Below are 27,257 nucleotides of genomic sequence, written 5' to 3'. Positions count from 1 at the left end.
GCATCGATAGAAACATTTTATTTTAATCTCGAACATTAATCTTAACACAGAGTCTTTGCAGTAAGGCGCTGAGGCTCTGCTGCCGCTGCAGCCCATTTCGTTCATCGTACAGACTGAACAGAAGCTTTGTTGGTTCCAAAGACACTCGAGACGTTTAGAAAGTGGAAGATTTTCAAAGTAAACTGAAGGATGAGGGATGGAATCTTAACCCACAGCATTTCAGATAAAATGTTTGCATCAAGCAAAGGTTTCCAATACTTTCTGGCTCCAGCTTCTCGTCTCTGTGAACTGAATCTCTTTGGGTTTTGTTCGGACTGAACCAAACTTCTGCAGACACCAAGAAAGACTTTCCTTAATTTTTACTGACAATCAACTGATTTCTACAATAAAGGACAGACTGACACAAGCTAACATGAATTCAGAAGCTTCCAACACATCACAAAGCGAAGTGGAGCCACTTGAAATTATTTTGCCTCACAAACTGTTCCCGATGATCAATAGATTCATTGATAATGGGATCACATTTTAGCCCAACACTCCCAAAGAAAATAGTGTTTGATAGTCACAACAGTGACCGTACAAACCAGTCAAACTGTGTCCCAACATTTTGTAGTTTTAGCCTTTTGACTGAACCTTTCAAGGATGAAATGAACAGAAGAGAAAAAAAGAAAAAAGTGTGCGTATTAACTGATGAAAACACTAAACGTCCTGAGGAACCACTCAATCGATCGATCAATCAACACCACAGTGAACCCCGGTTCCCAAATGTGCAGCGGGAGCAGAGCGTCGGCGCCACCTAGTGGTTAAAATCATCAACGTGTGTGTGACACCATGACGTTTTGTCTCTAAAACTGGCACACAAATACAAACTGCTGCCTCACAATCGTCATCAGAAGCTCAGCTTTCCGGTTCTGCTCGTCTTTCAGCAGAACTCGGCCGCTAAACTGAAAAAAGTCCGTCATGAAAAGTGAGGAGATCACATTTCTGAGAGCAGTTTCTGTGTGCGGCATTGTGAAGCATAAGGCAGATCAGCAGATCGCTTCTCTCGTCTGACAGACTTTAAGACTTCAGTCACCAGTCAGGAGGGACCGTTTTGACAGCTTCCTCCAATCATCAATAATCAATAAAGTGTTGATTTGTTCCTGTCATCGTACCTGATCAAAGTGCAAACACCACATCCTATTTTACTGTTCCGCCTTTTATTCTAATATGTGCTAAATATTAAACTGTTGATTTATGGAAAAAAGCAGAGTTGATTTGTGCGTCAGGTTAAGTTTCAGAGGTTCTGGCTGAAACCTGATGTATTGATCAGCTGCAGCAGGCGCAGCTCCAGGCAGATTCAGGTCCAGATTCACCAGCAAAACACTGCGCTGACTGACTAATATTTTTATATTCAAGATTTCACATCACGTTAAAACACAGAATTTCACTGACGCGTTTCGTTATCGCCGCGTCGATCAATGACGGCATCAGTCAAGCTGCTGAGAAGTTCTGCCTCTCAGTTTGAAAAACCTTTACTTCTCGACCAGACAAAGCGAGAGCTTCTGCAGCAAAGTGTTTTGCTCGGCGGTCTTTCAGAAGGAAACGCAAAGGTTTGTCACACGTGAAAACCTTCTGCAAGAGAATCCTGGTCAATCTGGAGCCGAGTCTCCTCCATCAAACACACTTAGATGTGAAAGCTTCCTGATGTCGAAGCTGAAGCTGCAACTTCTGCAGAAGAAAAAATCAACGTGGACGCTAAAGCTGGCAGATTGCACTGATTTACTCCAGCAGTAGCTGATATCAGCTGACAAAAGAGTGAATATTCATTCATTTTTCAGCACTTTTGAAATGATAGCATGAATTTTACAATAAAATAAAAACTAATCAAGTAACGTTCCCAGAAATGAGACCTTTTCTCCCTGAACAGTCAGCCTCTCAGCAAATTCAGAAATAAAAAGCGTTTGTCTTCAGCTCGACAAACGTGATCGACAACAATAAATCTCTAAATCTCTACCAGGCAACCATTTAACAATACATGATGCATAAAATGTACAAAAATATATGATATACTGCTATAATGACACATTCATAGAGGAAGTGACTCCAGCCACATCTAAGCAGGCGATTCATCGACTTCAAATCAGACTTTCCTCCCGAGGGAAACCGGCGGCTCCTCGCCAGTACCAAGAAAAATCTGGTTTTAGGATCCAGCAGATAAAACGACTTGTTTAGATGGATTTTTCAACAAATATTCCCAGCACCCACTCGGGGATCGACAATATCAAGATATCATGCAGTTAGTCCACATAACGCATGTGTTTTTTTAGTAGAGCTAAGATACTGCGATATTACATCATAAGAGTTTGCATTTAAAGCTAAGCAGGATACGCACAGAGAATAATGCATCAGTTTAATGCTTCGTCTGCGGACACTTTGTTCTACAGAGGAAAATAAAGTTCTTAAAGTTTTATTCACTTCAGGCTTCGCTCGGAATTTTGTCCCTTCGGTTCTGACTCCTGGACTTTGACCTGTGGAGACGACGGACTACGGAGGCTACAAGTAAAAGCTAACGTTTCAGCTGCTACTCACAAACATCGGCAGCCATTTGTAGTGTTGCATAAGGAGCGACTGATACTGGCTGGTAACGATCAAGGAGACTTTGATTGTGATTATTGATACTTGGATATACGTTTGCAGTAAAAATAAAAATCTTACTGTCCAGTGATAGAATGTAGCTGAGTACATTTACTCAAGAACTATACTTGAATACAATTTTTGAGGTACTTGTACTTTACTAATGTTCTGCTACTTTATACTTCTACCTCACCACATTTTGGAGGCAAACATTGTACTTTTTTACTCCACTACATTTATTCGACAGTTTCAGATCAAAGTTTAGAATATAAATCTACTGTTAAGAACAATTATTTTTAAATTAATTCATCCTATTGGCAATCTGTTGTTCTGATGTTACGCGTGACACAAGCTAACAAAGACTCCATTTACACCTGGAATCACGCCGTGAACACAAACATGAGCCCTTTTCAAACAGAGACGTCGTGAGGAAGACTCGTCGCGTCGGCTACCACCTGCACTGCCGGGTTCAAGGTGGACCAGCGAACCGGGGGGCCTCTACGGCGTGCGAGGCGAGGGTCATGTGACTCGCGACAGGCAACCACACGCACAGCTGCCGTTAGACGACACGTGACGTTTCGTGACGTATCTTTGCTAGCACCAATGTCACCTCTGCTAGCGTCAGCGATCACACGACCCTCGTGTTGCACGTGGTTTCGGTCCCTCGAGGGCCCCGTGAAGCCACGCGGCTGTTCGGGCTCCGCTGCATTAACGTGTTTACCGGTCCGGTCAGGAACAGGTGGAAATGAGTTCAGCAGCTGCTTGGCCGGCAGACAAACACTCGTGTTAGCGATTCCAAACAAAGTGCACTTAGCCAACCTTCAGAAAGACAAACTACGCTCGACATCTTTAAACCACCTGAAACACTCATGAGCACGTGCAAAAACCACCTCCTGCTCAACACAACACACACACCTCAACACTTTCTCCTGCGGCTCTTACATTCAGTTTTCCATCATTCGCCATCTAACTGTGTGCGACTGGAACAGATCTGATGGCAGCAGGTATCTGCCTCCAGCTGGAAGGATTTTCTTTCTTCCAGCACTGAGCTCAGATCAGAGGAAACACTGATAACCATCTGCTATTACAGATCACAGCTGCTCCACACATGAAAGATCGCAGTCCAAAAACGCAAACAACACGTGACCTTGTGGTTAACCGTACACACGATCAAATCCTCCAAAACGTCGCGGCTTTGTGTCCGAGCTCTGAGGGCGGCTGCAGATACAAATACATCCAGCGAGGAGCCGCTGCAGCTCCGCTTTTATTCTCCAATGAAACTGTCCGTTTGGCTGCAGGACGCTGATAACATCCTGTTTCTATTTCTGCATTAAGACATTCTGAATGTGAGAAGCAGGAGGGGAACAACTTCTGTCTTTGGCAGTGAAACGTGTTTTTTAGAGGCTGTTGGTCGTACAGCACAAAGGATGAAGCTTCTACAGCTGACGCCGCCGGTGGAGCCAGACGGTCACATTTTACACTCCAGGTGCAGGTAGACAACAAACCGCCTCAGAAACACTTCAGGGATAAGAACTCGGACCAAAGCTTCGCTTCGTTACCGAGCGTGTCCGAGGCATCTCCACTCAACACTGAACTTTCAGACCGATTTAAACACAACACAGTTTCATTTCCCGACGTGAGACGTGGCTGGTTGTTGAGGTCGTTTAGCTAAAAAGATCAGCCGTGCAGCAGCGAGCCTAAAGCTAACCCGCCTCCCTCAAACACCGAAGTTATTTCGTATATTTTTCTAGCTGACTGATGAAATACTTTACATTTTTACTAATCAGTGACTGCACTGAGACGCCTACTGATCACCATGACAACGCATGTTAAGAGGCTGAAGCTGGCTGTGAAGAAACCAGCTTCAACGGGTTTTAAGTGTGAGGGGCGAAGCTTTGGCTGGACCAATCAGGACAGACTGGTCATCAGATTCACCTTCTACGCACTGAAATCTCACAGTTGTTTATTGTGTTTGTTCTCGGGGTCAGACGCGTGAGTCAACACCAGAGTGCAGCGACTCAGCTCATTTGGGGACCAAAGTATTTTTTAAAGAGCGCAAATTAAGACGGCATCTCTGGCTTCAAGAAGCGTTTTCACTTTTGAGGCTTTCAAACCGAGTTAGAAAGTCTTTGGGTTTGGACTGGGAGAGTTTCACTGAGACTGAGGAGGCTTTAACTGCTCTTTAAACCAAAGTGAACATGACTGCAGCCTGCGTTCATGTTTGTGCTGCTCTGAATGGAAGAAAGTGGAGTTTCAGTTTGGGGCTTCACGTGTTTTTGTGGGCGTGTGTGAGTGTGTGTGTTGTCTTTGTGTTGTTGTGTGTGTGGTGTGATCAGTAGACACACAGGTCTGGAAACTTCATCTCGTACACGGGGACGGACTGGTGCTGGGTGTGTCCCGCTGAGATGGAAACCACTCCGGACGGGCTGGGTGGAGGCCTGGGAGGGTGGGGTGATGGGGGAGGGAGGGGGTGAGGGTGAGGGTGACAGAGGGGCCTGTACGTTAAAGTGGGGCTTAAATATTGTCAGTCAGATGGAAAACTTTGTCCTCCCAAGCGACTCAACGATGATGTTAGCTGTCTCTGATTTCTCCCTCAGTGTGTCTTCCAGTTTAAATAATGTTTGAGTTTGACTAAAATTAATAAAAGTTTTACAAAAAAATTCATAAAGTTTATGACTCACCGAATTGTAAGTTCAAAGATTTGTGCCAGCCGGTCGTGCAACATGTTCGCCTGGAGAAAAGCAGGAGTTAAAGTTTAGACACAGACGGTTCACCCTCAACGCCACCCGGTTTTCACTCTTCCATTCGGTCATTTTTTACCTTGGACTCGCAGTGGGCGGCGATCTCCTCAAATGGAGCTTTCTGGAACTTCTCCATCACCTGGCGCCTCTTCTCCCTCTCCTGCTCCTCCAGCCCGGTGGTGTCTGAACACAGCACAGGTGTACAGTAAGGTGCTCTGGCGTGTATTAACTCGTACTGTACTCAGGGAGGCACTTAAAGGAGTGCGGCGAATGGCGAGGGGAGGAAAAGAGTAAAAGCTGCGCTACTCACCGATGGCTTTCTTCAGGGTCTCAAACGTGATCTCCTCAGCCAGCTGTGACTACAGAGGAATTGAAAAACACAAACAAACAAACAAAGGCGTGATGTCAGCCCGCTGACCAATCACCACACAAAGCCTCGCTTAGCGAGACCCGTGACCGAGGCTGAAATGCACACTGTGGGATAAATGAAGTTTGACATCGTCACGTCACACTGACCTTGTCCGGAAGGCTGCTGGACATGATGTCCACTTGAAGCGAGATTGTGTCCACGAAACTCTTCCTCCTGGTCAGACGATCTTCATCTGCAGGACCAGAGACAGTTGGTCAGTTTGTTTTGTTAACTCTAATTTTCTGGTTCATATCAGGTAAACAATTAGTGCACACAACAACACGTAACGTAAGGAGCACAATCCTACAAAATGAAAAGCTTCACTGTCTGTTCGACACAGGCGACGGGTTGTCGACTGTTTCAACTGTTGGCTTTCGCTCATTCATCCACATAAGCATCGCAGCAAAAACGTGTTTGGACTGCGTGCGTAGACGCAGCAGTGTCCACAGTTTTTATTCTGCCTCTGTGACGTCAGACAGGAACCTTCGGTCACCATGTTTAAAAATCAGCTGGTCATTGTGCTTGTTGTTGACTGTGTTTTGACGTGGAGTTACAGACGACAGATGAACCGATCTTTGTTACACGGTCACATGCAAAAACAACGTGCTAAAACAGCCAGCAGACTAATTTGCCGACTCTCAGAATGCCAAACAACTGAACTGAAAAACACTACTTGGAGCTCAAAGTTCTGGGTACTTTGGACGGAAAAACCACTTAAAGAGATCACGTCAGCAAAAGGTCTGAATGTGAGACTGCTGCTCGCCTCCCATCTCCTCCCAAACCTTCTTTAACCAAGTCGTTTTGGTTGCCTGAACTCTCCTGACACAACACTGACTTTGTCATTTAGATTTGACGACTTGACTTGTTCTGAGTGGCCACTCGATAACAGCAGCGGCTTCTCTGCTCCTACAGCAAACTCCATTATCCACACAGCCGGAATCCGATTCTGTTTCGACGCTTAATACGGCAAGGAGCAAATCCATCTGATCCTGCAGAGCGATAAACTCCTCGAGTACCTCATCCCCCAGGAGGGCCTGATCTTAATGCCTCCGCCTTGAGCGCTTCACAGTTCATGCATCCCGCACTGGTAAAGGTACAAACCAGAGTGCAGCTACTTCCACAGCACCAAGGCCATCTGATAAGGTTCAGAGAAGGAACAGATCAGGTGAGGTGCGACAACAGAGCGAGAACAGCAGCACGTTATAATTGTTGTTTGCATGAATCACGGCGACCTTTGTTGTTCACTTTGAACGGGTGTGACTCAGCTGCCGGCCCAGAGGCTGCTGAGAGGGAGCGCCATGTGGTCGTTTGACTCTGTCTGTTACGCAGGACTACATGTAAGGTATTTAAAACAAACCTAAATGAGCTGACAGGGATTAGTTAACAAAACTAACACACACACACACTTATTTTAAATATTATCACTGAATATCACAGCAACATTTGCTACTGTATCCTGGTATTTGGGGAAAGTTTATGGTTCAATGGTTTGGCAGCAACAGGACTAACATTAGCAAGCTGATAAACATGGCTGCTAAAGACAAACAAAAGTTAAATCAGTCAACTCCGCTTTCACAAATGACATCATGATTAATCTATTTTGTCTATGAAGTGGATGTAAAAATGGATGGTCACCTCCTCTGTGCTGAACTCAACACTGATTGGCTGTCTGTCAAGATGGTTTGCAATTAGATGTGAAAAACTGGCACATCAAAGTGCCCTGAAGTTAACTTCCAACAACAAAAAAAAATCTCTCTGCCTCTGCAATGGTGGTCACATTGAAATAAACTGATGTTGGTGCAGACTTTAGCAGTAATGAATGCGAGTATGACAGGGTCTTAGTTCAAAATGCTGACTTTAGTGCTGAACCCACCGTGAACCGACGTCGTAACTCTATGCAGCTTTTAGCCTCGTTTCACTTATGAGTCATACAGGATCTCATCAGTTCTCATTGAAAACTGGTCACTAATTTGCTCTATTTTGGGCAAACAATAAAAACTAAAGCTAACTGCAAATTAAAAACAACTTCCTACACCTACAAAAGCACACTGCACAACGACAGGCACAAACTAGCACAGTACATGTACTCACCGTGATATTTCCAAATGCAATGCAAGCAAAACAGTTGTGAAAGTGATCAAGGCATTCTGCTTCTGCGTACAGCTACACACAACAGCAATCAACGGAAACAACAACAGACACTGACAAGCTACAAGAATCTACTCAAGGTCAGTCAGTTATCTACGGCTGTGGCACAGTTTTGCTGTTTGTATGTGGTAGCTTAAAGGGCATCCAAGCTGCAGGACTGCAGGCTCCGGTGGCTTGTTGTCTTACAGCTAAAGCAGCAGCATCTCGACTGTCATATCAGCTACTTCAGTCAGTTTCTAGCTGAGCTAAAGCCAACTAGGTCGACTGGACTCTGGCTGGTTACCTCTAGACGTCTGCTTGCACCTGTGGAGGATTTTCCCTACTGTGTAAAGCACTGATGTTAGATGGCAGCATGGCAGAGGGAAGAAAACAGAAGCAGACTGTTTGTTAGGCTGAAGAGGAGCTCAACTCCTTTCATAACTTTATTTGAACAAATAATGTCTTCTTTATAGCTTTTACATCTTGCTTTGCATGGATTTCAAGCTTACTTTTGGGGCCAGAGCTTCAGGAAGTGAACACAAAGGGTCTTGAGGATTAATTGTTCCCGGGGAAGCGACTACTTGTGTTCAAAAAATCTGACAGAAGTTCACGCTGAATAATAAAGCTGATCACACGGTGCGTTTTTTAAGTTTATTTCCTATTCGTTAAACAACTTCTTAAGCTGTTAATCCTTCAAAAGCCTTGTCGGCTGAATCTTTGCAGAGTGTCGACACTCCTGGGGCCGATGCCAGTTTAAAATAAGGAGGAACGTAACCACAGAAGAGCCGTGTTGAACCCTCTCATCCAAGTCATTTTTCCCTCTTAAACTCCTGATTTCACTCTAACTCTCTGCTTTCCTTAGTTTAAACAAAATAAATAAATTTTGAGAAAATTAAGTTCTGTGGGTTAAAAGGAAAACCGACTGCAGGAGCTTGTAAAGGGGTAAAACAATAGAAAGAAATCCGTCAGTGAAGGTCAGCTTGTTTTAAAATGCCTGGAAAACCACCTTCAGAAATGTTTTAAACCTCAAAGCTCCAGGGTCCTTGTAGTTTAAATGCATAATATTTAACCGCAACAACCCACAAACCTTTTCAGACCTTTTCCACTAAACATCACCAAAGGCTTAACCTTTAAAAAAAACTTTAAGGAACCAGCGAAGGACCGTTCGTACCTGTGACCTGGGGGACGTATGGGACGGACAGTCTCTCCACGTTGTATCCCGGTCCTGCCAGGCACTCGGCCATGTCGACCGTCTGGAAGTACAGCACTCTGTCCTCCTTGTCCAGAGACTCAGGGAGTCTGGGAAGAGAGGGATGAAAACTGAGACCACATTCCCAACAAGGTGTCTGGACGGCTTGGTGATGACTTTGGATGAACACCTGGGGTGTCCAGATGTTCTAATTGAAACAAATCTGAGCCACCTAAAGTGTTCAGTAGAAGAGGGGTTTAAAGTCAGAAAGATCCGGGTTCTTATGATCAGGTTTAATCAGCAGATTGTTTGTGCTTCCAGGATATTTAAACACTGGAGGCAAATATCAAATAAAGACACAAAGATTCACGACTGACACTGTGGCTGCTGTGCTTATCAGTGAGTAACGTTTAAACAGATAAATGGTTCAAACACAAACAAGAGACTGAAGGGTTTGGCAGAAGGTCGCGAACATCCTCGACATTATCTTACCTTTGACTTTAAGCCGCCATGTTTTCAAAAGGATTTTAGGGTTGTTGCTTTTTTTTTTTTTTGAGGAATAAGAAGTAAATCTGACCTCAGGCATACAACACAATCACCAGTGGATCTCTCATTGATGTCAGAGATATTTTTTGTCTGATCTGAAGAGCTCTTTCATTAACTCTGAGTCTGTGGAAAGCTGTTCAGTTTTTAAAAATACATCATGTAGAAATCTACATGAGAAATGATGTGGAGGCAAACAACAGGAGATCATTTTGAAAACCCCACAACATATAATACTGATTTAGAATAGGAACTACCTCATATCTGGTCATTTATGTCAATGTGTGAATGGATTATAACTTCAAAAGAGAGACCTTCCACGACAAACAAGCCATAAAATATGATGTTACATTATTATAACAAACAGCGTTAATTTTGGCCAACAATAAGTAACAATACAAAGCAAATGTGTGTAATTGGTAAAATGTGAATAATGTTTTCTACTAGCCAGAAGTGATACGAGGCAGGGCAGCCTGCTGCCCATCTGGACCCTCAGCCAGGCTGTGGTTGGCCCGCTGGCTGTGGTTCCACTGTGCAACGTGGGTCTGCGTTGCCGATTTGCAAACAACAAGCTAGTTAGTGTCACGTGGGCCTGGGCGTGACCCAAATATGGTTCAAATTTGTCTTGTTGCTAAGAGTGATTAGCTAACAAAACGTCCGACCTGCTGCCATGGATACTTACGGACATTTGTCTCTGAAGACGTGTTCTGGCAGGAGGTACGGAGCGTCCATGTTCCTCAGCTCAATAACCTGGACAGAGAACGAGGGGCGGAGGGCAGCAAATGGTGTTCAACAGGAAACCACATCACTCCACAGCAGGTAAATAACGACCAGAACTACAACAGCAAGCTGGGTGTAATGGCTAAAAACAACAGTGTGTCATCTGCATATTAAAACTTTAAAAACTCTTCAGTGTGCAAAGTAAAAACAAGCTTCACAACAGGGTAATTTTACAGCGCAGCCTTAAATGACGCACCTTGCTGACATGCTGACAGAAGGGAGGGTTGGCGATCATCTGGCTCAGGAAGTTGAGATACGCCGCCACCAACGCCATGATGCCACAGCGAATAAACATGGGCATGTTCTCCTCATTAGCCAGAGCCATTTCCTGCACGAACCAGCCACACATCAACATGTCATTATGTACTGCAGTCTACTGTGGAGGCGAATTTTCACGCAATCAATCAGTTAATCAATACTTTAACGACTACTTGTCGCTAAAAACAAGTTTACTGAAGCTTTCAGTGACTGGTCAAGCAGGATGGTCATCTGTTGGGTTTTGATGAATGCAGATATTAAGTTTGACTTAATGTGTGACTGTGTTTATTCACCACACAACAACAGAATATCTTGGTAATTCATTAAATATTAAAAAAATTAAAGCAAAATACGTGAAAAAATGCCAATCATTCTCCAGCTGCAGACAATGTGCTGCTTTTCATTGTCACACAACATAAACTGAATAATTGGGTCTTTGCTTTCCTACTGGTTGGACATTTTTAGAAGAAGAAGAATCACTTTATTGACAGTATATATATTTTTACATACACACACTGAATTTCTCTTCTGCATTTGACCCATCCTTAGTGGAACACATAAGCAACACCCAGCAATTTACATGCAGTGAAACACACAGGAACAGTGGGCAGCATCAAGCGCCCGGGGAGCAAATCTGGGGTTAAATGCCTTGCTCAAGGGCACATCAGCCGGCTAATGGAGGGGGGGGGGCATTTTTCACATTTCACATTCACATTTGCAGAGGTCACTTGGGTCTCTGCATAGTCACACAATAAATAATTAATAAAAGAAGTAAAATGAAAAAGAACGATGAAGATAATATTAGTCAGAGTGTAAACGAAGCAAACCAGAGGACATCACAGAGGAGCACATGACAAGACAACTTATTGGCTATTAATTAGCTCATTATTTCCCACAGTGGCTGTAATTAACACACACATGACAAGCCGTGAAGCCATGCAGCTCATCATATTCCACCCTCCATGACTGCCGTGTCACCCTGGGGTCGTTACCCCGACGATGACCTTTCACCTGACGCCATGAAACCGCGACCTCTGAGAATCGTGCTTTGGCTGCAAAGGGTTAAAGACGTCCTAAATGAGGACGCCTTCTCAGGGACAGCACATACAGCACAACGTTCACGTGCGCATTCATGTGTGCGTTTGTTCACAACGCTGACATTTCAGGATGATAAGATCTCGGCGTGATACACAAACAAGCAGCTGGTGTGTGTGTGTATGTGTGTGTGTGTGCGCGTGGTGTGTGGGTGTGTGTGGGGGTGTGCGGCGTTGTTCCACACCTCTCACCGAGGCTGTGTTTGGTCTGCAGTCTAACGACATGAAGGACTGAACATGTGACACCGTGTGAATTCGCCCTCATCACAAAGAGGCAGCATGAAGACTGTCGAGGAAGCCGCATGTTGAAGGTTGTACGCCCGCTTCAGACAGGCTGCGTCTTTTCAAAATCGGGTTCAGAAACGGCAAAATTTATCATAAAACACCAAGACTCCCCAAGATTAAAATCCAACATCACCTGCAGGGCGACGGCAAGCCGAATGAGGTCGATGACCACTTCCTCGTTGGCCAGCTCGATGGTCAGAATGGCCAGGGTGGTGAAGAGCAGCTCGAAGTTTTTGTGGACGTTGTCCTCCTCTTTACAGCCCAGGTAGATGTGACGGTAGAGCTGCTGGCCGTGCTGGAGGTCAAAGAGAGAAGAATCAGAACAACAAGAAAGCAGAGGACACAGAAATGGAAAGAAAGATGCAGATGGAACACGAGCCAAACTAAAACTCAAAGCACACGTCAAATAAACTGTTACCAAAGATGGTTTCTGTCATTTTAGGTCATTCTTATCACGCTGATGTTTGTTCAAGTGTGTGGCTCCTCCAATGGCTCCAAATGACATCACAAGAACAATATGGCAGCGCTCGTATTAAGGACTGTTTTGTTCAGTGGTCAGAGTCGTCTTGGTGCAGAGATGGACTCAATAACTAAAAATGCTGTCAGAGTTTTGCTCCTGCAGCCTGATGTAAAGTGACAGCCAATGACATCTCTTCACCACTAATGAAGAGAGTCAGACGGCGTTAATGAGCAATGACAGTGCGAGAGCTGGTGATGATGATGAGGTAACATCCTGTGACGGCTGGAGCCCTGCGGATGTTCTCTCAGGTGTTTGATGAGCGGCTAAAGGTTACAGCTCAGGTGTGATTCACAGGTGAACCACTTGAACTGTTTTTGGAAATGTTGAGGATGAGGAGGATGAGGAGGAGGAGGAGCAGGAGGAAGCCTCCCCTCCCCCGGATCCCCAACCGGACATTGTAATGTAAACTGTACAGAGGGCAGATCATTCAGAGCCGACAGCTGCAGTGTTCATTAACGACCTCAGCAACATCACAGACTTTTTACCTTCTTCATGAATGCAACGTCTTGTTTGGAAATCTTCTCTCTTTTAATCTTCAGTGCTGCCACATTAGGAATGATTCTGCAAAAGAAACAAACTCACAGTCACAGCAGCAGTTACTGGGAGACCAGTCATCCAAACCACCGTCAGAGCCGCTCTCCGGGATTCAAACGTGGACCGCATGCCCGACGTGTTTTACCTGATGCCGCGTAGCTTGGCTCGGTTGTCATGGCGATCGATGATGTTGTGCAGGATCTCCAGCACCAGCTGCCGCAGCTCACTGTCCTCCATCAGAGAAATGGAGAAGAGAGGATCCAGGAAGGGAGGAGGCAACGCAGCTGCCATGGACTTGGACTTAAAGCCGGAGGTTACCTGAGGTAGAGGGGGGAGGAGAAGGGGAGGTGAGAGGGGAGGAGAGAAGAGTGAGCAGAATTATCTCAGCGTGATGCGATTAAACCACAGGGAGGCTCGTTGAGAAACAGCGCTCAACAGAGCTTAAAGGTTACGTTCACGAGCAGCTGAAAGTGTCCAAATGTTGACCTTTCTGCTCATCCGCGACTCTGAGCTGATGATTTATGAACCCTGTGAACAACCGGGGTGAAACAGCATGGTTTACACACCATAAATATCAAACTTTTTGTCAGCATGAGCCCTCGACACCACCGAAAGAAAACGCAGAGCTTTAATGGGATCTCTGAGTCCAGAGTGCTTTTCCTGTTGCACTCTGGTTACTTTCTGGTATCCAGCAGCTTTCAAACTGAGATTTTGTGGCCATGCAAAAGACTGATGTGTTCTAAATGATGTGGAACTGATATCAGCTGAAGTGTTGTCGTGTCGCCGCGCTTTCCCTCGTGTTGAGCCTCCAGTTGCGTTCACACCTCACAGCGGAAGAGACGGAGCAGGAGAGTGATTCAGCTTCAGCTTTCACCCCAACCAGCAGCCCTCAAACATCTGACAGCCTGCAGTGTCACACACACACACACACTCCCTCGCTCAGCATCATCTGCAGCTGCACGGCGTTATAAATATTTTGACCTTCCAGCCCTCCTCCAGCTGCACTGAGAGGCCAGGTGGCGGCGAGGAGGGGAGACGAGGACAGACGGACGCTGTGTTAAATCTGAGAGTGTGCAGTGCACGAGGATGCTGCAGGAAAGTGTGTGTGTGTGTGTGTGTGTGTGTGTGTGTGTGTGTGTGTGTGTGTGTGTGAGACACTGCTGTGACACCTGTGCCTCCTCAGCTCAGGGAGATGAGGGTCTTTCTCAGGGGTTGATGAAGGAGAAGGAAACGTCTTTACAGTGCCGACCCCACAGCCTGAGCCATAAATCGGCCAGTAACTGATGAGTAATTCAGATTTCACCAACGGACTTAAAAACAACAAGTGAACAATGTCATAATGAAACAAAAATGAGCTCAGGGGGTCAGGGGGGCCAATCATCAGAGCACAGACGGGTTAACATGGACTCACCATGATGAGCGAGCTGAGCAGCATCGTCTGGATCCGCTTGGTTCCCTGATGCCTGAGTGAGCAGAGAGCACATCAGATATTCAGTCAGAACAGGAAACTAAAGCACACGTTTCTGATCTCTTCACTGTTCACACATGCTGAGCAGCTCAGCTTACAGCAGAGCGGCCAGAACCGAAGCTCAGGAAATAACACCAAGTCACAGGATGTCTGTTGTGGTGCAGAGCGCTGGCCAATCAAACGCATTCCTGCTCTGAAGCAAGAGGAGAGAAACTTACCTGAGGATGGAGAGACAGAAGATTTCATCATGGCTGGACATGGAGCCTCGTGCTTTAAGACTCTTCTCCACTCATTTGGTTTGTCTGTACTTTGGTTGCTTTTCTCTTTGTTTTGTCACTCCCTTAAATCACTGAGTTGTTTACTGAGATCCTCTCCACAACGACATGGTACAAGTCAAGGGCTTTAACCTAATAAATAAATCTGAAGACGGGTGCTGCCCCAGAAATGACAAATGAACAGAAGATGTGATGGACCCGCTAACTCAGCTTTGATAATCTTATTTCCTGTTCGCGGTGAGGCCGAACGCATCACTCTGGATGAAGTACTGAAGCGGTTTTCAGTGAAACCTGCCAATGCTGTGCCGACACTCACCTTCCAGTGTCTGAGCGTGCAGTGTGATTGGATGCTAAAAGTTGATATGAGGGGCTCGAGTGAAGCTAATGTAACGTTGACTGTTTAAAATGAGTGCAGCCGCTCAGTCACAAGGACGAGCTGCAGAGGCAAACGTCTCTGCTGCAATCACCCAAAAAGGAGAGGAGAGCGAGGAGGAGGAGGAGGAGGAGGAGGAGGAGGAGGAGGAGGAGGAGGAGGAGGAGGGGGTTCGTTTGATTTGGGATTATCTGTTCGTGCACTCCTGAGGCCGGAGGGATTAGCTTGTTTTTCTTTCTGGGGTTTTTTTTTCACTCTGGGAAGGAGACGGCCAGCCGTCGCCTCAGAGACCCAAGAGCTGAACTCACTGCAGGACGTCCGGGAGGTGAAGTGAGGACAGATTAAGACACAATTCACTTAGGATGAGATGAGAGTGTGTGAGTGTGTGAGCTTCCCTCTCTATGCCCTGCAGCCAGCATGGTGTTAAAATATAAAATCTGGCACAGAAAAGAAACCCTGAAGAGGGAGTCGTTAGCATTCAAACGTTTGTGTCCAGATTTTTGCAGTTGGCGGCAGACAACTTCTGCTCAGAGCTCACAGAGGCTCCACGTGTCGTTCACAAACCGCTCGGTGTCCGTGCTGATTGGGTTAACCGCCTCCACATTCGGGAGACTGTGAGCCGATTGGCTGTGGCAGCAAGCACCCGGGGTGTTCGTGTAATGGATGTGTGACTCACCCGATCTTGACGGTGTCCAAGGTGTGGCAGGGGGTCCCGTACACGGGCACTTTGCCCATGATGAACATCATGACTTCGGCACGCTGGTAGTCTGGCAGGTTTCCTCCGAAAAAGCCTGGCAGGAGGACACGAGAGACGACAAGTCAGCGCTCAGACACAGAGACGGCAACATTTACAGGAGGGTTAAAACTCTCTTCTGTTTGCTCTGATGCTGTGTGGAGGCGAAAGGCGCGCCGTACCGATGGTCTGGATGATGGCGTTCTGGACGATCCTCTCTTCGCTCTCTTTGCCGCGGCCGGACGACACGCTGGCGCTGGAGTTTCTCCTCGAGGTCTCGCCCAGCTCGAAGTCCACGCTCATCCTCAGGTGTTTGAGCAGCGTGTTGAACACCTCCAGCACCGTGGGGCCTGCGGTCACAGCAGAGGACGGACGCATTACGAAGGCTGCGTGGATCCATCACATGAAAATGTCTCGTTTGTGTTTGTGTTCATGAAACGCAACCTGACGTGTGGCTGCATTTGGTCCACGTGATAATACCTTATGTTTCATCAGAGTTTTGTCTGTTTCTGCTCTCAGTTGCTTACTCATGTACGTTTTTTTAATTTCCTCGTGAACATGAACGTTTAATCCGTGTTTACACTTTGTACTTTCTGTCAGTGCAGCAGAACTTGAAGATGATTATGCAGTCCCCAGTAACAGACTTGTGTCTGTGCTGCTGGTCCAGTTGTCTTAATTCCCTCTGTCACACAAAGCAACACCTCAGATTAAAGTGCTCACCTTTGCCTCCTCTGGCACATGTAAACAAATCACGGCCATAACACTCAGAAAAACAAACAGACGATTCAGAAAATATTTGACCAGACTTTTTTGGTCTCAGGTTTCTTTGGTAAAATCCACACGCCTGAAGCAAATTAAAAAAAATGGTTGAAAATGAATCGGAGTTGGACAGATTGCAGCAGGAGCGACAAGAACACAACCTGTGCTAAAAACATTACAGGTGCATGTTTTTGTTTCCCGCCGCTGCGTCTTTGTGCTAAGCTACACAAACACACACCCGGGACACGTCTCTACTGCACACACACACGTGAAAGTGATCACTGAGCTAATCTACAGCACCGACACGAAATCACAGCTCGATGTGTCCTGCTGAGACCACAAACCGGACTGACACCAAGACACAAGTCAGGACATCTGTGATGTATCAGCTTGTACTACGTGATGCAGACGTTTCTGTATTTCTGGCCTTAAATAAAAAGATCTGTTGGTGTGACGGGGGAGATTCTGTCTGCATCTCATATTCAGTCGCTGCCTGAGCCTTCAGTGTGCCGACTCGCTTCCTGTTTGTGCAGCAAAGTTAAGTCCCTTTGACCTTTTCTCACGATGAAAATTTGCTGAAATTTTGGGGACTCTAAAAGATTTAGATCTCAAGGGAGGAGAATATCAGGGTCAAAATACAGGCAAGATAAAACATGAAATTAGTTAAATTAGTTTAAAAAGTGTATTTATCATATTACATTTACATTTCCTCAAATATCAAGTGCATCTGAACATCTGCGGGTAATTCTGTCGTCACACTCTGGCTTAGTGAAACACCTGAACAGAAACACACTGTGATTACCCAGGATGCTTGTTAATGCCAGATGTGTGTGTGTGTGTGTGTGTGTGTGTGTCTGCTCTACACATACATACAAGTACACTGACTTCTGATCACACTGTCATACTGTACCGAGCCACAGATTAGGAGGGATCGTGATTTCACTTTCAAAGCTGAGCGCGTCACTTCTTTTGGTCTCTTGAATCATTCCTATCCAGAGGGAAGGTTGTGTTTTGTTTTGTCCCGGCAGAGGCAGTAAAACACAGTGTGGAGGAATTAAAACACACAACAAACAAAACAGAAAACTTCTCTCAGTGAGCTCAAATATTAGCTAAGTTTTGATTCAGCTTCATTTAACGCTGAGTTTAACATTAAAGTTACATTTTCACTGGACGTTTGGACGTTTTTTGTTATTTCTCGCCGCTGAGAGTCTCCACCGTATCCTGGTGGAGGTGGGTGAGGTTTACATGTGACCTCACCCACCTCCACCGTATCCTGGTGGAGGGGGGTGAGGTTTACATGTGACTGTGACCAACAGCTGCAACGATTAATCAACAGACAGAAAATGAACTTTTAAAGCAGAAATGTCAAACATTTGCTGTTTCCAGCTTCTCAAAGGTCAGAACTTGCAGCTTTTCTTTGTCACAGTAAATCAAGACTCTTATTTTGGCACTTCCTGTGTAACTGGGACAGCGGTGGAAACCAGTATGGTCCTGTGACTCACCCACTGAGCCTTTGGCAGCGATGGCCACTGTCTCCAGAAGCACCTGGACGATGCCGGCTCGGACCCGCGGCGTGTTCCTGTTGTGAGTGTCCAGGTGATTCAGAACCTGCTGGATGACGTGGTGGGAGTGCTGGGCCTGGACGGCGACAGACAAACAGACAGAAACCAAACAAACCAGAAATCAAAAGTTAACTTTTAAGATCGATAAGCGAAAAGTAATTGCCGTGTTCGGGATAAGGTAACTCGGCGTGTACCGCACCTGGATGGAGTACATGATGATTCTGAAGCAGGAAACAGCAAACTCGTTGGGGTCCCACAGGTGGTGGTTGTCCAGGTGACTGAGGACAGAGGAGAAGAAGAAAATCATTAATGATCTCACCTGACCTGGACAGACAGGTTCGTCTAGAACAGAAACTGTTTGACAAAGTGTCTGCCTGACTCTGATACCAAAGGTTGGCCTGTCAGGAACTCAGGATGGTTGTCCAGCTGTCCTCATGTCTTACAAACAAGTCAAACGGCTGCACTGCACTGAGTGTCTTTTTCCCTTTAGACAAACATCAGTTACATTCAAGCCAATCGATTAATCCGATCACCACCAGATGAAACTCCGTCTGTGGCGACTTTCCCTGAGCTGACAACTCTAATCCCGCCTTTCTCAATGGAAACAGGCCAAGATGGCGGCGTGCGACTGTGCAGCGGCTCTTCGCTCTTCATAAGCTCGTACGTTTTTTTTCTTAACGATACAGTAACGATGAACAACAAAGACAGAGCTCGGGTTTTAGGTTTAGGCAAAATGATCCTGATCACCCTTAACCGAATGAAGAGCCGCCTGCAGACTCACAGATGAAGACACGCAGATATAATTAGACAACGCAGAGGAGGATCACGCACACTGAAAGCATAAAAATGCAAGAGAACAGGAAGAGAAAGCCTGAGACATCAAACTGCTGATCCTGTAAGCTCGTCTCTTTAAACTTGAACTTTGAGCTGAAGTCACAGAGGTGAGACACACATCAGGTGAAAGGCTTTATAAAGCAGCATGTGGGTGTTGAACACACACAGACGAGGTTTACTCATCTCTGTGGGAGCAAGGTGAGCTCATCTATCACACACACCTCTGATGTTTACGTGTGACCAGCGCGCGCGCGCACACACACACACACACACACACACACACACACACACACACACACACACACACACACACACACACACACACACACACACACACACACACACACACACACAGGCAGGAGGCTGACGTATTCATCCACCTGCTTACAGCAAGACGAGCTTCAGCGTCACTGATTCAAAGTCTAATCAACATAGCGAGTTTGAAAACAGAGGCGAGAACATCGAGTTCGATCCCGTCGGAGCCAGTAAAGCAGTGAGGTTTTATCTCACATTTCTCTGTGGGCATCACCTACACAATGTGAACCACAGGAACATCTGTGTCTTCTGAGGGAAGGCATCAAAGACCTGCTAAACTCCGTCAGCGTGTTGGCAACAGGCTGAGCAGCTGTGATGTCTGCCGTGGTCACCATCACAGTTTCACGTGATGACGGGAATGTCTTTAGCTTTGGAATTTTTGGTTGTAGGTGGAAAAAACAAGGATCACCGAAGTCAACGCAATTCAGAACTGGAGAACATAAATATCTACTGCACTTCATGACAATCCATCCGGCGTTTGCTCGACTACATCAGTGCGATAACATCCCCACCACCACCAACAGCACAAAGAAAAATCCTCCACCAAACAGATAAAGTCTCTGGTCTGAGCTGTCATGAGGTTCTCCTCACCAGGACCAACAGCCTGAACTGCCTTTCAGCTTGTGGGACTTGTTAGATGAATGTTTTCTATCGTTCTAGAAACGTAACCTATTTGAATCTTTTTGAATTTGTTACCTTGAAGTATTTGAATGGAAACAAGACAGTCTTTTATGTCAGCCAGCTGTATCATAACGACTCAACCTGAACGCTATCAGTGATGCACTGAACACGGCTTTGAAAGCAACAGCTCTGTTGACTGTGAGCCGTTCTTTCACTCGCAGGTCAGTGGTCTAAATCCTCCACAGAACATACTCTGCATATGTCATGACCAGTGGTTCCATTCTGTTTCTTGCAGGACCTTTCAGAGCAGCACTGAAGCCCTGGAGGTCATCGGGAACATCTCAAACATCCATCACATCTGCCGACTAGCTGACCCTGAGAGGTCGCCTTTCTTCCACACACTTCGTCCAAGTGTGCCGTAATAAAGCACAGCATCCGACCAGACGCTGCACTTCGATCTCATTCAAAATGTTTTCTCTTCTTACACTCAGTTTCCTGAGCCTTTATCTGATGGCCTGATTAAACTGAAGGTGATCTTTCAGTTTAAACTGAAGGGACTTTACAGCAGTCGGAGATTTTGAGTCTCTTTGTGGTCATTTCGTGTAGTATTCTATGTAGACAAAACTCTAATGAAGATACTTGTGCTTCAGCATTTAAGTTTTACAGGCCGTGTCAAGTGAAACGTGAGGATAATGTTGGATATTGATCAGTGGGATTCATATAGTATCATACACCATATAGACAAGAGTATTGGGACACCTGACCTTCACACCAACAGGGACTTTAATGACGTCTCATTGTAAACACACAGACAGCTTTGCAGCTCTAACAGCTTCCACTCTTCTGTGAAGGCTTTCCACAACATGTTGGAGTGTTTCTGTGGGAATTTGTGCCCATTCATGCAGTAGAGCATTTGTGAGGTCACACACTGATGTTGGACCAAAAGGCCTGGCTCACAATCTCCGTTCCAGTTCATCCCAAAGGTGTTGGATGGGGTTGAGGTCAGGGCTCTGTGTGGGCCAGTCAAGTTCTTCCACACCAAACTCGTCCAACCATGTCTTTATGGAGCTTTGCTTTGTGCACTGGGGCACAGTCATGCTGGAATAGAAAAGGGCCTTCAACAAACTGTTGCCACAAAGTTGGAAGCATAGCATTGTCCAAAATGTCTTGGTGTGCTGAAGCATTAAGATTTCCCTTCACTGGAGGTCAGGGGCCGAGCCCAAACCCTGAGAAACAGACCCTTATCACACCTGAATTCAAAGATAAAGATGTGTCCCAATACTTTTGTCTATATTTCCACTCCATATTGTAACAGCACTATTGAAATGTTTGATACTCATAATATGATGGGTGGATATTGGGGCAGTCGTGGATCAGCGGTTAGGGTGTCGGACCCGTAACCGGTGGATCGCTGGTTCGATTCCCCGTCCCGGTGTCCATGGCTGAGGTACCCTTGAGCAAGGTACCTAACCCCCACTGCTCCCCGGGCGCTGCACGCGGTTGCCCACTGCCCCGGGTTTGCTGTGTGTGTGCACGTCACTTGGGTGGGTTAAATGCAGAGAACAAATTTCGTTGGAGTGAGTTCCCTCCAATGACAAAATATGTCACTTTTCTTTTCTTCTTATAAGTTACTCATCCCTCCTGCAGTGATAAACACGCTGCGACAGCAGCCATTTTAAACTATGTGTCAGGACTGATACCAACAAAACTAGTGTTAGTGAAGGAAAGGCAGAGGAATGAGAAGGAGAGCACAGAGAGAGAGAGAGAGAGAGAGAGAGAGAGAGAGAGAGAGAGAGAGAGAGAGAGAGAGAGGATAAAAGGGTGGAGAGAAGAAGCTGATTGTATGGGAACAGTTCAGCAACATGACGTCAATCCAAACCCCCAAAACCCTCCTCCCCCCGTTAACCCCAATCCCTGCTATTTATAGTCTGAAAGACGCTCCCTCTTCTTCCTCCTCCTCCTCTTCCTCCTCCTCCTCTTCGTCCCTGTAGGAGCTCTGCAGGAGGAGAACTGGTCTCACCCACAGACTCAGACCGACAGATGAGAAGTGCAGCGGCTGTTTAATCAGAGAAAAATGAAAGAGTGGACTGCAGTGATGAATGTTTTCACTCCTGCTCTGCTGCTCACACACATTCAGGTGAGCCTGCATCGTGTCACTTACATATATTATACTGTATAAACTACAAATATTATACTGTGTAAACTACATATATTATACTGTGTAAACTACAAATATTATACTGTGTAAACTACATATATTATACTGTATAAACTACATGTTTACCTCAGTGAAAAAATGACATAGCTCGACTTGAAGACAATGAGCTTTCATGATGCTGAAGATGGCCACCATGTCTCCCAGTCTGTTAGTGGCCCAGGGGATGTGACACTAACTGCTGTATGCACCAGAGTATCTATTACCTGGCGCAATAAAAGATTTATAAGCCTAAATTCGAAACTAAAATGAGCTGAATAAAACGCAACCTTTCAATCATGGAAACCTGCTGTCACATTTCAGAAGCGCACTCGATCAGGACAAAAGGCTTCCGTCCTGCCTGGTTTACAGACCACTCAGTGGGTTAAACACACGTCTGCCTCTGCACCAGCTGCAGTGACGCTGCATGGCCTGTAGGGGGCGCGTGATGCCAGCGAGTCAGTGGTCAGGAGCTGAAGGTGACACTGGGAAGATGCTGCCTTAACACAAACACACACTCACAGGGAGTGTGAAGATGGCCTGATAACTGCAGTGTTTAGGGTCGGAGGCTGAAGGCCAATGTGTTGCAGGCGTCCCTGAGATCTGAAAACAAAGGATTCTGGGATTGTCTCCGGTTGCAGAAGGAGACCCGACAGCAGCACATCTGGGCCAGCAAACAACAATTAACACTCAATCCACTAAATTATTTTGGCTAAAATATGGACTAATGACTCATTATGAATGAAGTTCCTAGAGATCAAAGTGATGTTCAAAATGCTTTTTTTAAATCCAAGAACTAAATGAAGAAAGATAAATTCAAAAAAGATGAAAAAGACAAAATTAATGCAAATCAGCCAAAAGTTAAAATTTCACCAGAGAAGCTGTAACCAGTTGAAACGGTTTCAGCCTCTTTCAGCTCTGAGTTGTGGTTTTACAGCACCTTTCGGTTCAGTCTGCAGCAACAAGCAGCTGACAACAAAGACTGGCTGGACCCACTGAGCATCACCTTGGATTGGATTTTAAGTCATTCCCATATTCGAGTAATCGTATTCAAGCTTTATCAACTCCTCAAGTTTACATATTCTCTGAATACCCAAAGGAAAATCCAGGTTGGAAGTCAGTGACTGGACGACATGAGAGCTCCCCAAAAGTGAAGCTAAAACATCTGGGTCGCCCCCTGGTGGCCGGAACCCTTTGTGTTTGCTGTCAAGTGCGCATGTTGCTAGTTTTTCTTTTCTTAGTATATGCACTACAAAAAAACCTTTAACAAACCCATCATTTTACCACCTGACATACTATCAGTGACAGCTAAGCTCCGAAAAACTGGGGAGAATGAATCAAAACTCAAGCCACACAGGTTTTCAGTTTGTCGCAGGTGCAGCTCCCTGAATCAGACTGAAAATAAAGGTCGTTTTCCTCAGAGAGAGAGACAGCAACAGAGTGACTCACACAGAGACAGAGACACTTTAATAAACCCTGGCTGGTAAGACACAGGAGGAAAGACAGGAGAAGAAGAGGAGGTACACTACAATAAACAACTGCTTTACGACAGCTCGAAGACGTTCAGTAAAAGCAGGGAAGCAGTGAGCAGTTTTGGGTTTCTTTTAGAATAATCAATCTACATAACCAACACAACCAGCAGCTTGGCACAGAAAAGCATCAAAAGAGGTGAAAATCACTACAAGTCGGGACACGTTGACTGTCAGCTGCCGCCACGGAAAAGGAGAGTTACTCTGTAAGCTAGCTAATGTGCAGGACGGCTCGACGAGGTTTCAGTCACGAAGTTATGAGTAGCCTTTCACCGTGTACTTCAATGGTTTTATGGCAAACTGCAATGTGTGTGGAGTCGCAAAATTAGCCTTTTAATTGACATAAGTGTAATTCATGACACAATTCAAAAGGACTTAAAAAATTTGATCCCGTCCCCCCACACTGACAAACAAAGGTCTGACGGAGCTTCACAACATACTTAATATTTAATATTATAGAAAAAAGTAGCTTTCTTTTAAAGAGCCTCGGCCTCTTTGTTACAGGGCTGTCTTGGGTTAAATAAACAGTTTTTGTCAGGACATGGGAAACTAACTGTGATCTGTCATTTCTGACAGGTTGGGTTTGTTGAGTATAAGAAATCTACCCCAAACACCTTCACTTAAAGTGTGGTGAGGTCACCTTATTTCTACTGTTTCTCTTTACAGACGAGCTACACAACCGTATGAAGGCAGGACCAATGAAGACAGTCTCACTCCAGCAGTTTTACATTTCTTCTCATGTACAAGTTGAATAACAGAGGTACAACACGTTAATTAGCTTGTTGCAGAGGTGGCGGTAAGCACATTATTCAGTCAGGCTAATTGCTTTTCCCTGCTCCTGTCTTTATGCAAAGCTACACCAGCCTCAGCTCCGTTTCACACGGACATGACACCGATACTGATTTCACAATCTCACTCTGATACAGAAAGAAAGACAATAATAACATCTGCCAAAATGACAACGCAGACTGAAACCTCCCGAGTTTCATTTGAAGGCAGCATGATGTGAGCCCAGATACTGGAAGAGGAAAACATCGAAATGACTGAACGAGTTTACATCCGTGTGCGAAACATGTGATTCAAGAGCTGAATCCCAGCAACTCAGTGACTGACTGGATGCATGGAAAGTAATGCTACATGCCACATCTTACCACACATGTGCACATATCTCTGTTTAAAGATATGGTTCAGATGCATTTTGGGTGTCAGAGAGAGTCGAAAAGTGTCAGCAGGTGCAATGATTTAAACCAACAGTGAGGCAAAGAATAATACATGCAATTTGTTAAACTATGAGTAGAGGCTAATTCACGTATTGTAATTTTTTGCTAGTCACCACTATTAGTTGTATTAGTGGACTCAGTTTATGGTAAACTTGACATCAATGCCGCCTGTGTTGAGCTTCTTTTAAGTCTAAGCTTCCTCTTTAAAGTAAACGTTGACTTTTTTAACTGACATCCATAAGTTAACATAACGTAAAGTCACATGTGTAATGCAAGTAAACTTATTTTAATCCAGATTTTCCTGAACTTAACCAAGTAAGCAGCAGTAGCAACACCCCGTCCCACGAGATCACAGTCTCAACTTGTCACTCTGACTCAAGGCTGGAAAAACTGACAGTAAAAACCTGTCGATGAATCTCAGGAAGACTAAAAAGCTCAAATGAACCCACGGTGCCTTTTTATGTTCTTATTGGAAAGCATTTGATATCTAGTGTCACAAAGAAATGTGTGAAAATGAGGTGCAGACTTTCAACAATCAGCAGCTGACATCCCATCAACCAGTGTGTGTCTGCTTTATGGGGAGGCTCTCTGGAGAACTAATTAGCGACAGCAATCACAGACAACGGGACTGCAAGTCTAAATTAACAGCAATTAAAACACTGTGAAGTAATTCGGTTTGAGGGAGACACGACTGCGGTGTCAGTCTAACAACGCTAAACAAATTAAACCAGAACGGACCAGCATGTCACACTGGCATACTCGGAGAAATCAGGCCTCATCTACGTGGACACAGGATCAGCTGGGCTGTGGCAGACCCACAGTCCAGTCTTTCTGCCAGGCTCCTGGTGTGGTTTACGTCGGTGCTGTACAGCTCTGCTGAATAAGTTAGAGAAAATAAGCTTTTCATCCTTTGCAGGAAACTTTCCTGGGACATTACAGGCAGCTGTCCTCTCATTGGTTGTGCACTTTCTGATTCTGAAGTCTTGATGTTTTTAGGTTTTGTCCTCGAACAAACCGAGCCCACCATCAACTCAAATCAAAAGACCCAAAGGAATCAGAATGTAAAACTTCAGAGAGCACTTTGCTCACACAAAACTAAAATGACCTGACTTGGTCACCTGACGCCACCACACAGAACAAGCCTTCGTAATGATTTCTGTCTTCTGCCACTGCTGACTGCCAGCTGTACTGAGCTTCATGTGAACTCAGGTCACAGCTGGAGTCACCTGAACTCATCAGTGGAGGTCTTCGAGCTCATGCACACACTGCTGTCTGACAAAGCTCAGGTCTTTCACTTTCTTCTTGTTGCTTTAATTTCTCTCCGGACTTCCTGTCAGTCTGCTGCGACAGACAGCAGGTAAACCGTCGGGCTGTTGTGGTTCAGACCTTCAGGCGACTCACTATTGATCTGAGTATCTGCTGCTGCATTCAGTGCAAGTCCTGTTTACTGAGTGTTGTCAGACCTCAGGAGGGAAACAGCCACTAGGTCGTTAGATTTCATTTTTTTTCTCTTATTGCACAGGTGAAACGTAAAGGATTCTCTATTAATTTAGCAGCAATAGAGTCATTACACATAGTACTGCACAAGGAGAGTGATGTGCAATTTAAACCACAATGAGTGTGTGTGTGTGTGTGTGTGTTTGGCACTATGAACCAACATTAAATCGTTCCGGCGTCACCAGGAAGAGGCCGCTGGGCCCGTGATGTTCACACTGATAATGACTCCTTGGCTCAAACGGTCCCCAGTGGCAACGGCATCCTCAGACTGTTCACACTCAATATTAATACTGTCATTTCTATTACCATTGCTGCTGCTACTGGCTCAGAGCAGGAGGTTACTGATAGAACTACATGTCTGTACTACACTATATAGACAAAAGTAATGGGACACCTAGTACTGGGACCTTGCTTTGTGCACTGGGGCACAGTCATGCTGGAACAGAAAGCTAAAGCATTACGATTTCCCTTCACTGGAATCAGGGGGCTGAGCCCAAACCCTGAAAAATACCACACCTGAAATCAATAATACCGAGGGATGTCCCAATATTTTTGTCTATAACTTCTATAACGTTTAGCATGTTTGGCATTTTCTCTTTTTCTTTTGTTTAGAAACAGCAGCGTAACTCAAGTAAAAGGACAAGTGCCGGCGTGAAGAATTAACGGCGTTACGATGGATGAAGTCAGCATGATGACAAACTCCTATCATTAGCATTTTAGCATCGCAGGCTAAACTGTGGCATTTCAGCATATTACATTAGCATTAATCTCCCCATCTTTC

At 45.4% G+C, this 27,257-nt stretch overlaps 1 protein-coding gene across 1 annotated transcript in view; it reads right to left on the bottom strand.

Annotated features, from left to right (window-relative positions):
* Position 1: 1 nt before the first annotated feature.
* efr3a (EFR3 homolog A (S. cerevisiae)) overlaps positions 2-27,257 on the bottom strand; it is an 80,202-nt gene continuing 52,946 nt past the window's right edge. The window contains exons 9-24 of the mRNA XM_046407952.1: positions 18,466-18,544; positions 18,207-18,342; positions 16,128-16,295; positions 15,889-16,003; positions 14,508-14,559; positions 13,242-13,414; positions 13,048-13,123; positions 12,176-12,337; positions 10,602-10,733; positions 10,308-10,375; positions 9,065-9,192; positions 5,874-5,959; positions 5,668-5,716; positions 5,437-5,540; positions 5,298-5,347; positions 2-5,054 (exon numbers count right to left, since the gene is read on the bottom strand). Coding sequence (XP_046263908.1) covers positions 4,949-5,054; positions 5,298-5,347; positions 5,437-5,540; positions 5,668-5,716; positions 5,874-5,959; positions 9,065-9,192; positions 10,308-10,375; positions 10,602-10,733; positions 12,176-12,337; positions 13,048-13,123; positions 13,242-13,414; positions 14,508-14,559; positions 15,889-16,003; positions 16,128-16,295; positions 18,207-18,342; positions 18,466-18,544 — 1,684 coding nt within the window. The 3' untranslated portion in view covers positions 2-4,948. The remainder of the gene's footprint in view (positions 5,055-5,297; positions 5,348-5,436; positions 5,541-5,667; positions 5,717-5,873; positions 5,960-9,064; positions 9,193-10,307; positions 10,376-10,601; positions 10,734-12,175; positions 12,338-13,047; positions 13,124-13,241; positions 13,415-14,507; positions 14,560-15,888; positions 16,004-16,127; positions 16,296-18,206; positions 18,343-18,465; positions 18,545-27,257) is intronic.

The sequence above is a fragment of the Scatophagus argus genome, chromosome 13, assembly GCF_020382885.2.
Source record: "Scatophagus argus isolate fScaArg1 chromosome 13, fScaArg1.pri, whole genome shotgun sequence".
Lineage (NCBI taxonomy): Eukaryota > Metazoa > Chordata > Actinopteri > Scatophagidae > Scatophagus > Scatophagus argus.
This window is presented reverse-complemented; position numbering and strand designations above follow the sequence as displayed.